The sequence below is a fragment of the Alligator sinensis genome, unplaced genomic scaffold (genome assembly GCF_000455745.1).
Source record: "Alligator sinensis unplaced genomic scaffold, ASM45574v1 scaffold858_1, whole genome shotgun sequence".
In the NCBI taxonomy this organism is placed as follows: Eukaryota; Metazoa; Chordata; order Crocodylia; family Alligatoridae; genus Alligator; species Alligator sinensis.
The window spans coordinates 1,166,718-1,179,901 of NW_005842079.1; the positions used below are offsets into that span (position 1 = coordinate 1,166,718).

Below are 13,184 nucleotides of genomic sequence, written 5' to 3' on the forward strand. Positions count from 1 at the left end.
CCTGGGGGTCTTTAAGAAGCAGCTTGATGCCTACCTGGCTGGGGTCACTTGAGCCCAGTTTCCCTCCTGCCCAGGCAGGGGGTCGGACTTGAAGATCTACAAGGTCCCTTCCGACCCTACTTCTATGATTCTATGATTCTATGAGAACATGAACTCAGTCACTTGAAGCCTAACAATCACCCCATGCGTGCCCATAATTTCAGTCCTCCCATGCTCAAAGGGCAGGCAAACCTCTCTCACAATTTCTCTCCCTGGAAAAAAGCAAACAGCAGTTCAAAGAATCATTGGGTGTATCCCCAGAAGACATGGCAATACACAGGGTGGGGCACAACTTTAGTGAGGACACACTAAATCAGGCGCAGCCTTGCAGTTTCATTGCTCGCACCCTCACTAAGCTAATGGGGTCGCACTCAACAGGGAATTCACGGTCTCAGACTGCAGGTTCATGTGTGAATAGGGAATCTTGACCACTAGCAGTGGGGGAGAGGGTGTAGAAGGAAGACCTTTTCTCTTTGTTTAGCTCTTGGCCGCTTCAAGCTACTTGGCTCTCTCTCCAGCCTCCATGTTTGTCCATCCTAGACATGCCAAGCAGGCCCTAAAGAATGGCCAAGGCTGCAGCTGCAGAGCTTACTGCCTGCTCTCCTCACAAAAGACCGACTTCATGGAAAGCTAGAAACCAAAAGACATTCTGAGCAGTGGCATTTTCTATCCTCACGGGCAGAGGGGTGCCAGGCCAAGACTCTTGCCTGCTAGGCTGCGATCCAGCAAAGCACTTCAGTTCATATTTAGCTTTGAGTATGTACTTAAAATCCCATTGACTTAAGCCTGTGCTTAAGTGCTTCGCTCCTGCTAAGGAGAGGAAGGATTGTAGTTGGGGCTGCTAGGCCCATTAAGCTGGAGCTAACAAGGGGCTGAGCATTGTCATCCACCAAGAACTAGGAGAGAGGGAGCTGCAGCTAAGGGCTTAATACAGTAAAAGAATGCAGGGCCCGTCAGCCTCCATTCCTCTAATAACCTGCACAGACGCTGCAATTGAGGTAAGTTAATAATTAATGTGGAGCAATCAAAGACAATTAACCGTAATGGTGGAGCCATTAATTTCCTGACAAAGAGGGAGCCTGATCAGTGCTTGGGTGCACGCGCCCACTTGCTGCCACCACTCAGTCCTATTTGTCACGCTGGTGACATGGCGAGGCTTGGACAGCAAGTGTCTTTAAATCCTGTCCATGATGAGGCAGCACAGAGCCCTCCCTTGGAAGGTAGTATGCAAGCTTCTTCTTGGCAGCTTGCAGTAGGCAGCCAGATTTTGCATGGGCTCTCTGTGCAAAACTCCCATAGGCTTCAATAGGATGCAGGCACCAGCTCTGGGCCTAATCCTGTGTGACCAAAAGTGCACAGTTTCTACAGACACCAACAGGCTCAGGCCCCACTAATAATACAAATGCTGTCCTGCAGAGTTGCTGTTTTTAAGTGTTTCTTGCTATTTCTATAATCAGCAGTTATTTTCAGCTTTGCTATGGCAATTCTCCCCAGGCAAGCTGCCTTGCACAAGAAGTCATTCAAACTATTCTACAAAAATGTAGTTAAAAAAAACAAATCTGGCTGTATATAAATTGAGGAAACCGTGAGCACAATGCATAAACTTGGTGCCCTAGAAAGAAAAACAACCTCCTCTTCCCTGGCAGTTCAATAGTAAAAACATGAAAGTTAGAATTTCAGGGCAGCCAGGTATTTGAATCCTAAAATCCCACACTGCTTTGATTACTGACTTATGTTATAACAGCACCTTGAGGTCACATCTGAAATCGGGGTCCCAATATGCCAGGCACTGTGAATGTGCATTGTAACAGACAGACTGTCCCAAAGAGCTCAAGGTCTAAATAGGAAAGGCAGACAAAAGGATCATTATCCCCATTTTAATGATGAAGAACTGAAATATGGACGGAGTAAGTGACTTGCCTCAGGTCATACAGCAGGTCAATAGCAGAGGAAGGAACCCAAATCCTGATTTTTTGAATTGTATGCCAGCGCCTTAACTGCAAGTCCATGCTAATTAGCATCACTTGTCAATATGCTCAGCTAAAAGACTACAGGTCAAGTGGGATGTGTCAGCTGAATGATATGTTCTTCCTAGAGCTTCTCCTGGCATACCCTAGCAGGACGGTGCTGGGCAACCTCACACCAATACTGCTTGGGTCATGGATGTCCTGAGGATAAGCAAAGAAGTTCAGCCTGTCAGTCTGGGAATGTGACACCTTTCTGGAGAATTAAATTCACTCAAATTAAAGAAATAAACATGATTAAATCAATGGGTGGAGGGGACTGCACAAAGAAACCTGCTGAATTGTTGTCTGCACATCAGATCCAATTAGAGAGAAAGAAAGAAAAGTCTAAACGGAGCTTGCTGCTCCTGGGAAGCATCTTCCCCAGGGTACTTCCTAGCTTTGCTGAATTCTGGATGATGTATGAGGTGTGTTTACAGGAGAGAAAAGAAGTAACCGAAAATGTAACAACATCCATGGAAAACACACCCTTCTTCTGTGTGTCCTACCATACAGGAGAGGGTGATTTCTAAGAGGACATTAGAAACTAAACAAAGGACATACCCACATTAAAAAATACCCCAGTAAAAAACCAGGATGAAAACTCTAGCCCTTAACACCTGAGTGACTGATAGCATATATATTTACATGCCACAAAAAACTCTTGCTAAAAGTTCGCAAAGTTAAGCACTCACTAGTCATTTGGCCCTTCTGTGCATATACATTATGCTATAGTCTAATTAAATTATAGTTGTTCTGTTCTTCCACAGCACTCCTTGTTCAATGCCCAAGATGAACAATGTCCTGGGGGTGAATCAGATCTGTGCAGTGAGTTGTCTGTAGGACCCTGCCTCATCTGCTGCAGCTGTTGGAAGCTGAACTCTCTGCGTACCCCATAGATTCTCACAGAGAATGAACTGTCATAACTTCACTGAATTCAGCAGAGCTATGACAATTTACATCCATGGGGATCTGTCTCCACAGAGTTTATGATTATGGGATCTGATATTCTATCACTGAGAGATGCAGAGGGTCTCCATCTCTTGGTACATACTCATAGCTCTGCTCATGACACTCACCCTCAGGAGGGATGAGCATGCAACACCAGAAAAGAAATCACATACCAAGGCCACAATGGAGGAAAGCATTGTTATTCAGGAAATACTTAAGCATAGACTTAAATGCTCTCCTGAATCTATGCCAAGCAGTGTTTTTCCTCTTAAAAAGGTGAAGAAAATTAAGTAGAGCAGGCAAAGGGGATGCAATGCTCCATTTACATGGATGGGTCTAGTCTTCCTGGCTGACTCCTTTGTGTTGCTGTTAGTAGGATCCCCAGGGATGTAAGAGTGCAGTGTTGTGGGACAATGGCAGGATCAGGCCCTGAGACAGGTACAAAGTTACCATTCTCATACATTGCCCCTCATGGTGTAAATCTTCAGCTGGTGTGAATCAACTCCAGCATATGCTGATTTACACCAGCTGCACATCTAGCCCTGCATAAGCAATTTAGACATACATGAAAAAAATGCAAGATTGCTCTGTCCCTTGATTGCTTATAAATGACTGGGGACAGCAGGCTGAGAAGGTGTCTCTCAGACAAAAAATCAGTACTTCATAACTTCCTGATATGGCTTCATTTAACCCAGATGCCTTTGCACTGTGTTCTCACACCTACAAGCAGGCTCAGCTCTGCAGACTGCAGCTGAGCCAACCTTATCCTCCGCTGCAGCCCATTCTGTAGTGACTGGACTTTGTCTTCAAATAAGCAGGGCCCTGGAGTTTAAAGGACAGACTTGAAACAAGCTGCTACTGTTTATGCAAATGCAGGCTATTAAACATGAAAACCTTCCCTACCTCTGAGATATTTCCCTTTGTTGCCCCTCCAGGGCTCCTGTGCTTGGTGCCCCCTGCTGTGTGATAAACACCTGGTTGGACACGTGAGGGGCTAACGAGGACTTGAAGGAAAATAATACAATAGTGATCGTCAGGCAAGTGAAAGAGAAGAAATGTCACCTGAACACAGGCAGGCTCTACGCAGGAAGAAAGGCTGTTTACATATGCTACAAAGCAGAATGCAGACACCTTTATGATTTCTGCTACCCCCTGCATTCTAGGATCCTGATGGGGTATGGACAGTTAAAGAGAAAACCCAAGTAACCTACATTTACTGTGGAATAATTAGCACCACACAGCTAGCTCCTCTACCTGGGTTAATAGCAAGCGATTCAATCATGCTTAACTTGGTGTGTGGCTAAATTGATGCTTGCAGCTATCACTTAAACACGGGCTGTCATTGTCTTGTATTTATCTCTCTGTCCTTCTGGCTCTGGTTTTCAAGAGTCATTTGTTTTCCTTTTTAAATGGGGTTGCTACGTGAACATTGCCAATGAATAAGCACTCCATTTATGATCACAACTGTGGGCAGAAAGAGATCTGCCCAGTTTATCTGTATCTAAGGATTTATCTCTCTATCTAACCCTCTCTCTTTCCAGAAATACCAAGGGAAGGGAGGTGAGCAGGAGATGAAAGCTGCAGCTTGGATGCCCCTGCCTGTGTTATTGTATCCATTTTCCAGTGCCAACCATGTGTGAAATGAAAATTGGACAGAGCTGGCTGCTCACAGACCTGGAATTTCATCCAGACTAACTGTGTCCCTACAAGAGAGCAAGGGATGGAGGGAGAGAAGGAGAAGACGCAAGCCAAGAAGAGGAAGAGAAAGGGGAAAAGGGAGATAGGAGGAAAGCTCTATTGAACAGCTACACAAATGGCCTAGGTAAACCCATTTCCATTTTAATAGCTACTTGCTGTGGCAGGGTAGGGAAGGGAGTGCAGCTTGCTGTGCTTTTTAATTCTGATTACCCAGAATGCTCTGCTAATTTGTGGTAGGGTTGGCAATTTACAGTAACTATACAGTGGGAGACATTGATTATTGATGCTCAGTATTCTCTTACATACTGTCCACGAACAGGTCACCTTTGATGTAACAGCACCGTGCCTCAGAGCTCCTGGGGTTCTTGGTACAATACTGAGAGCAGCGGAATGAACAACTGGCTACAGCAACGGGAAATTCTACATGCCCTGTGCTCTGTGCAGCCTACAGAGGGTACAGTTAACACCCTCTGCCAGGGAGTTTGCTGGGCTGTATTAAGGGCAAGTGAACATATGTCAAAAGCACTCTAGTTGGAGTGCTGGACTGGAACCTAAAGACTTGTCACCTAAGCCTGGCTCTGCCCCTACTGTGCTGGATGACCCCTGCCAAGTCACTTTCACCATCCATAAAACCATGCTGCTGATACCAACCTCTGTCCAGTGCTTTCAGATCTACTGGCCAAAGCTGGATGCAAGAGCTAGGTGTTACTTCTCAACACCATTTGCATCCCTTTGAGAACAGAACTTTTTGCCAAAACACTCTGATCTTCTCAACAGTTTCCATGTTTCAGAACTTTTTAAGCTTCTAATTTTAGCACAGGGTTGTTGCTTATATGCTTGTTTGCTTTCTTTTGCCCTTCCTGCTTGGCCAGCAGAATAGCAAATTCTCCTTTCCAAATAGTTTCAATGTCAGGAAATGTCACATTTGAGAATAGAAAAAAAACCATAATCTGCATAACCAATCAAAAGTTGGTGAATTCTAATTGATGGTCCTCCTGTAAAGAAGCACTCAGCTACCTGGAGCTGGGCCCAGTTAGCTTATGAAGCCCATTACCACAAGACGTCACTGTGGCCAAGATCTCAGCAGGAAGATCTTAGCAGGAATCAACGCAGGCCTGGACTTTGGCATGAGTGATAACAATATCTGCACTGACACCAGTGGGAATGGCATTTTATCCATCAAGGATGGATGCTACCACCCTTCTTTTCTTACTCCAGGATCACGATCATAAATTATTTCACCGCTGGGTGAGCCAGAGTTGAACTGCCACCTCTTCTCCTGAGGGAAATACTAATGTTTCTGGAGAGCAGAAGCACTAGGACTTTCCCAACTCTCTTTCCAGCACAGGACTGGACAGGCTGGGTGGGTGTATGAACTGCTGGCCCCAGAGGACAACGGCAGATGCACTTCATGGCAGCCCAGCCTGCCCACCTTATAGTTTGTTCTACTTTTTGTTCCCTCTCTGTGACATGCTAATCTTGGATCTCAGCCAGTGACACAAGGGACCAAGCTGCAAGTTTCTGTCAACTTCCAGACACCCTCAAAGCTGATTTTGCAGGATGGCCTTGTGCTGACCTATTTTACAGATGGGGGCAGGGCTCAGGGGGCAGTCTGTACCTACAGTGAGATTCCTCAGCATGCAGAAGTGTTTGGACCCACAGTTGGCTGGGCCCATCCCCATTGCCGACCTTTCTGACGATGAGCTTTATGGTACACTAGCCCCCATCTCACTGGGTGTCTCCACATGAGATGCTGACTGTGCAGTAGCGTCGCATGGCAAAAACTGTGCCAAGACGCTACTGTGCAGTAGTATTAGGCTGTGCAGTAGCATCACTTAAAAGGCATTCCCTGGCACTACTACACAGTAACTCCAGTTACTACGCATTTATTTAGTACTTGCTTATACAAGTATTAAATAAATGTGCAGTAACCACTGTGCAGTAGCATCTCATGTAGACACACCCACTGACTTTCATCCATATTTGGGTTCCCCCCCTGTGGGATTCTCTCCATTCCCCTTACCAAGGCCTCCTGCGGACATCATACAGGTCAATCTTATTGGGTGCTCTCCATGGGGTGGCTGCAATGAAAACAAAAGCAAGAAGAGTTATAAAACCTTGATGTGTGAGGCAGGTATAGATAGCAGATGGGGATGCCCTCAAGATGCTGTTCTGCCTACAGAAGCAAAACTACTGTGGACATCAGAGGGAGCCTTGTCTGTCATGGAAGTGTCGGACCCATGGAAAATACAGGGCAAGGCAAGGGAGAAACAAGAATGAGGGAACAAAGTGTGTGAAGGGTGGGGGGAAGGGGCAGAGTGAAAGGAGGGGAGTAATGGACAGAAGGAGATTGGCCGGGGGAGCAAGAGACAAAGTTCCTGACAAAGGAAGGATGATGGTAGCTGGAGACATAGAAAGAGGGAAATAGAGAGAGGGAGAGAATAATGAAAAATGGACAGGATGGGTAAGGAGTAGGGTGGGAAGCATGGCCCCTCACTAAGTTCCCAGTCTCCTATTGAAATGTTCCCAGGTGAGACCAACTAGCGACCTCAGAATAACACATGCAGTTTCAAGGAGTAAACTGGTCCACAGGCATGTTAAAGTCCTGTTTCCTAGGCATCCCCCTGAGTCTTACAGCATGCTAGGTCACTAGGAGTGAGAGCAGCATAATGCTCTCACTTCCCCTTGCCTTTTCCCACAGATAACTTCCTCCCAATTCACCCACACAGGAGAGGAGGGGGTATAGAACAGAGGGGCGGGGTGCAGGGCCATGACTCTCAGCCTTGCTAGACATGGCCTGTCAGCTCTTCAGCTAGAACATGCAGTGAGGTATGAGGAAACTGTGCAATCCCTTATAACATGGGCCTCATCCCTCCCAGCACAGGTGTGAGGCTGCTGTGTCCCTCAGTTCCATGCTGAGCAGCACTTAGTGTTCCTCTTCCCTCCTTCCCCTGCTGCCACAATGCTCACATGACAGACCTGGGTAATAGCGGGTCACACCCGTGGCACTGCCAAAGACCTGCCACAGCAGAGATGGATCTTTCTTCCGGTTCTCAATGAACACATCCTCCAGGGCCTGGGTCCAGTTCAGCTCATTGAGGATCACGGTAGCTGCAAGAGAGAAAGTGCACAGGCTGTCTCAATGCATATGGGGAAAAGAACATGGTAGCTCTAGGTCCTTAGTATGAACAGACTTGGACTCTGTGGGCCAGAGCAGCCACTGATGTAACCTGGTGTTGCTCTATTGACTGTGATGCTCAAGACAGCAAAAATACCTAGCAGTCACTGTTCTGCAGGAGTCACTGCTGCAGAATCTCTGAGAACAGTTATGTAGATGGCCTGAGACCATATCCTGTCCCAGTACTTACTACACATCAGGACTTAACAGCAGCTTGTGTGCCTCAGTCCTGGCTCTGCTGCCTCCTACAATGCATGGACAAGGGGGAAGGGGGATTGCTTTCTGTCCAGCAGCAGGGCACAGGAAGAAGGGATAGGGCAGAAGGGACTCCAGGGATGGTACACTCTCTCAATGGCAGATAGAAGAGGCTTAGGAACAGCAGCTCTCAGTTGTCATCATGATGTGTGGGGAACCCAGAAACTAGCCTCAGATGGACAAAAAACCTGGGCTGCCATGAGTCAGCACAGAATTGTGCAGCTCTGTTTGCACCACCTCTCAGCATACTGGCCATGGGAGGAGCCCAGCAAGCCAGCCCATCGCAAACCCATCTTGATTCCTTGGTTCCATGGGAGAAGATGCAGCCATTCTCTGCAGCATCCCTGCTCTGCCCTCCCCATCTCACCCCCATGAGTATTCTCACTAATCAGCCTCTGCACACTGTAGCTGCTTGGCCCCCATGCCCTCCATCCCTTTCATCCCTTCTGCCAGTGCCTCAACTGTTGTTGCCGTGCAGGCTTGGGATTTGCTTCCTTCATCTTCTATGTCTCATCTAAGCATTTACTTACCACCATGTTATACCCACCCTGGCTCTGGGCTGCTGTGACTTGTTCATATAGGGAAGTAGCCCTTTGCTGGAAGCACATGTTTGTCAATGCAGGAGCTGGCTTTAGACAAGCTACAAAGGATGTTGGAGCTAACCAGAGGCAATAGCCTCACCAGACCCCACAATTTCTTACTGCTGTATCCTAAATCCTGCAAACTCGACCTCACCCAGTTCTGTGATTGCCATTGCCCTACAGGGGTTAATCACAGGTATAAATCTTATTCCCAGATCTATCTGATTGCAGAATCAGGTCCACATGCCATGAGTTAGGGACAGGGGATTCACCATATCCCACTATAACCAAGCCACTGAGGGCCTGATTCTTTGTTCAAGCTGTAAGCCAGGAGTCAGCAACCCCTGGCACATGTGCTGAGCATGACACGCCAGGCCATTTTGCTTGGCACGCCACCACCAGCCCTGGCTCTGGGTGACTGCTGCCAACCACGGAGCCCAGGCTGCTCCCAGCAGGTGGCTGGGAAACTGCAAGCCCTGCTGCAAGCAGCCCGGGCTCCATGGTTGGCAGCAGCTACCCAGAGCCAGGGCTGGGTGCAGCAGGCAGGCTGCAAACAGCTGCACCAGGCTCCGGCATCAGCTCTGTACTGGCGCGTGCACACATGCCTCGGAGCGGACTGTGGGGGAGAGGCCTGAGGCAATGTTACCCTGGTCTCTCCCCTGCTGCCAGCACACAGCTGATGGTGGGGCTCCAGAGCCCGGCACAGCTGTTTGCAGCTGCCCAGAGCCCAGGCTGGCTACAAACAGCTGTGCTGGGCTCCAGAACCTAGTCATCAGCTCTGTGCCGGCAGCAGGAGAGAGGCCGGGGTTGTGCTGCCTCAGGCCCCACTCCACCGTCTGCTCCAAGGTATGTGTGCAGCTGTTTGCAACCTCCTGGCTGCAGCCAGCCCCAGCTCTGGGTAGCTGCTGCCAACTACGAAGCCTGGGCTGCTTGCAGCAGGGCTTGCAGCTGAGCCTGCCTGATTCCCGCCCGCTCCAAGCCCAGCACTGGCCCAGCCCTCCTACTGGGATGAGGTTGGTGCTGCCCCTTGACAGAAGCACCACACCTTTGTGGGCTTAGCTGTGTGGAGTGCGTGGGTGGGTAGGCTGATGGGCAGGCTGTGGGCCGGGGCCTCAGCTGGCTGCGCTGCAGCCCAGGGGCTGGCTCCCCAGGGAAGCACAGGGGCTCCGGCAGGCCTAGAGCATTGTTGGGTCAAACTTTGTCTGGTGCCCCAGCAGCCCGGCTCTGTGCACCCATGCATTTGATTCTGTGTGTTCATCTGCCTCTGATTCTGTGCGTCCACACATGTGTCTGGTTCTGGATGTGTGTGTGCATGTGTCTGTTCTGGTTCTCTGTGTTTGTGCACATAGAATCACAGAATAGTAGGACCGGAAGGGACCTGTAAGATCATCAAGTCCGTTCCCCTGCCATAGGCAGGAGGTAATTGGGTTCAAACAAGTTCAACAAGGTACTTGTCCAGTCTCCTCTTGAACACCTCTGGGGATGGTGACTGCGCCACCTCTGCTAGAAGTGAGACAGATTTTTCAAGGGCAATGCAGGTAAGTGCCCAATCCACACAGGTTGACCAGCCTGTTATTTCTGCCTGTGAAAACCTGCCCTTTAGCCTCCTCTTGGGTTTCTAATGGTTCAGAAAGCTGTCATGAGCCAGAGTCCTGGGCTGCTACAGCAGAAGTGGACTAAATACTAATTGTTTAACGAAATCTCTAGTGATCATCCAGCATTTAGTCTTTGGTTCATTATGTAAGCATCTCACTCACAGGGTATTGAGCACTTAAACACCTTTTAAGATTCTGGCCCTCTGACCCTCACTGAGATACTCCTACTTCCGCAGATCATGTCACAAACAGAAGCTGTTTCTATCAACAGGATGAAGTGATCGGTCAGGAGATGAAAGCTACAAACCAGACAGGTGGCTGCACTGCTCTGGCTGTCCTCTACTTCCAAGGAAAGCTCTTTGTGACCAATGCTGGGGACAGCAGGTGGGTTCAGATCCAGGCTTGAGTGCATCTTGCAGGCAGATCAAAACTGGGGAACTCGGTGGATGGTACAATACACTAAGTTGAGCAGATGGATCTGATGCACTGGGCGGCCCAATACACTGTTTCCTTGCTAGCATGTGATTCTCCTACAGCACTTGTGCTCAACCTTTGTTGTAAGTGGGTCAAATTGTACAATCAGAAATGGACTGAGGGCTGCATAGAAAAGCACTGCTGGAGCTTAGTGAGGGAAAAGAAGGTAAAAGTGGTCGCAGCATTTGCCCCCTTGGGCTCTGGAGCTGCACAAATGCAGTGGCTCCAGCCAGTGACCATACTGACATGCTGGTGGGCTCAGAGAAAATGCTGCACAAGGAGAGCTCTAGCAGGGGCCCCACCAACATGCCAGTGAACTCATGATGGTGACAGGTTATTTATGTGGTTCTGTGTGTGCGCGCGCGCGCGCGGTTTTCTGTGTGCATGTGTCGTTTTCTATGTGCGTGTGTATGTGCCTGGTTCTCTCTCTGCTCTCCTCTCTCTCTTCTTTTTTTCTTTTTCCTTCTTTCTCTCTCTCCTTTCTTTTTTTTCCACTCTCTCTCTCTCACTGCAACATGCTTAACAAAAAAAGTATACACCAACAAAGGCAACATTTATGATTATTAAATATACTAATATGCAATGCGTCCTGCCATGTATCGCCCCCTCCCCTCTGTTTTGTTTTTCTGGCATGCCGGCATTCCAGCACCTTCCAAGGTAGACACTGTGGTTTTTTCGGCACTCCGGCCAAAAAACATTGCCTATCCCTGCTGTAGGCGGGTCAGGCTTTTGGCTCTGGAGGTCTCTGGTTTGACCCCCAGCACTAGTTGAGGTTGGAGGGGAAGAGCAATATATGCATCATAATTTGTCTTTCAAGCTTGCTCCATACTTCTGAGGAAGAGGTGAGCCTCTGTAGAGGCTTCCTTTTCAATCAACAGATGTTGGTGGAGACTCTAGGCCTTTTCTTCCACAGCTCTATGTGATCACCCCAGGCATATGTTTGGCTTTCGATCTCACTGTCTTACAGTCAAAGAATCCCTTTCTCCCATGAAATGACAGCTTCACTCTGGAGCTGCAGGACACACATTCAAGCTTTTGGAATGTGCTCGCCGCCAGGTACCCAGAGCAGATGGGAAATAAATTGGGTCTGTCCCCCACAGGGGCTTCATTCAAATCCCTCCTCTGCCAGCCAGCCTCCAAGAGACAGGGAATGAGAGGAAGGAGCCCTGCAGGGCCTGCCCCACTCTACATTCGTGCCGGCCCTCACGCCCAGTGCAAAAGCAATTAAGATGCCAGCAAACGGAGGCTTTAAATTATTCAACTATTAAGGCAAATGATAAGCTCTGAGCAGACTGACACTGTGATTAATCAAACGGATCGGGGCTGTCAGAGTGTGTGGTTAGTCGCTGCAGCCAACCTGCTCTTTAAAAAATGCTGCTTCTTCAGGGAGCCTCTACGGACAGAGCTCAAGGGGAGGAAGTCCAGTGATTAACCACTATGGCGCTCAAGGGCTGGGAGGTGGGAGCAGGGACCTGACCAAGCTGAGGGAGACAGAAAAGGTCTGACCCCCAAGAGAGCTGTCTAGCCTGTGAGTCTCTTGCAGGATCTCTATAGATCAGGGGTGGGCAAAATACTGCCCGTGGGCTGGATCTGGCCCGCCAGCCCATTCTATCCGGCCCACAGGGCCTTAAAAAATGTTAGAGAATTAATTTATATCTGCCTGTCAAAGATGACAGGTGACCAGTGGCAGAAGGACCCAGCGGGAGCCTGTGGCAGAGCAATAAGGCTAGCCTGGCTCCACCCAGCCCCCCAACCCCTTCCTGCCCTCAGACCCCAACCAGAAGCCTCTGCGGCTTCTGGCCCCTACCCCTGGGGCTGTTCTCCCTCCCTTCCTCTGAATGGAAAATGAGGTAAGAGTGGCTGGAAGTGGTGGTTGTGGGGAGCGGTGGAGGCTGCAGGGAGCGGCACAGTGGCAGGGGGGCTGTGGGGAGCAGCATGGGAAGGGGCAGCTGTGGGGAGCAATGGGACCCACGTGGTGCGCAGCAGGCAGCGGATCCACAGCAGAGCCATGGTGGTCCCTGGTGGTCAGCAGGGCCACGACAGGCCCCCGCAGGCAGTACAGTGGGCCCCGACAGGTGGCAGAGCCGTGGCCGGGCCCCAACGGGTGGCAGTGGACCCATGGTGGGCAACAGAGCGGTTGCAGGCCCCAGCAGTTAGTGGGGTTGCAGTGGGTGGTGGAGCAGTAGCAGGTGGCGGGCCCTGGCAGGTGGTAGAGCTGTAGCCAAGCCCCAGTGAGCGGCAGGAGCCAGTGGGCAGCAGAGCCGCAGCAGGACATGGTAGGTGGCAGAACCCCAGTGGGCAGTGGGGCCATGGCAGGCCCCTACAGGAGGCACAGCAGGCCCTAACAGGCAGCAGAGCCACAGCTGGGCCCCAGTGGGCAGTGGGGAGGCAGGCGGGCCCAGGACGCGGC

The 13,184-nt window shown here is 49.7% G+C and overlaps 1 protein-coding gene across 1 annotated transcript in view; it reads right to left on the reverse strand.

Annotated features, from left to right (window-relative positions):
• The window catches only part of CACNA2D2 (calcium voltage-gated channel auxiliary subunit alpha2delta 2), a 750,433-nt gene that overhangs the window by 144,236 nt on the left and 593,013 nt on the right, over positions 1-13,184 (reverse strand). Inside the window, exons 7-8 of the mRNA XM_025204332.1 lie at positions 7,671-7,802; positions 6,715-6,772 (exon numbers count right to left, since the gene is read on the reverse strand). Coding sequence (XP_025060117.1) covers positions 6,715-6,772; positions 7,671-7,802 — 190 coding nt within the window. The remainder of the gene's footprint in view (positions 1-6,714; positions 6,773-7,670; positions 7,803-13,184) is intronic.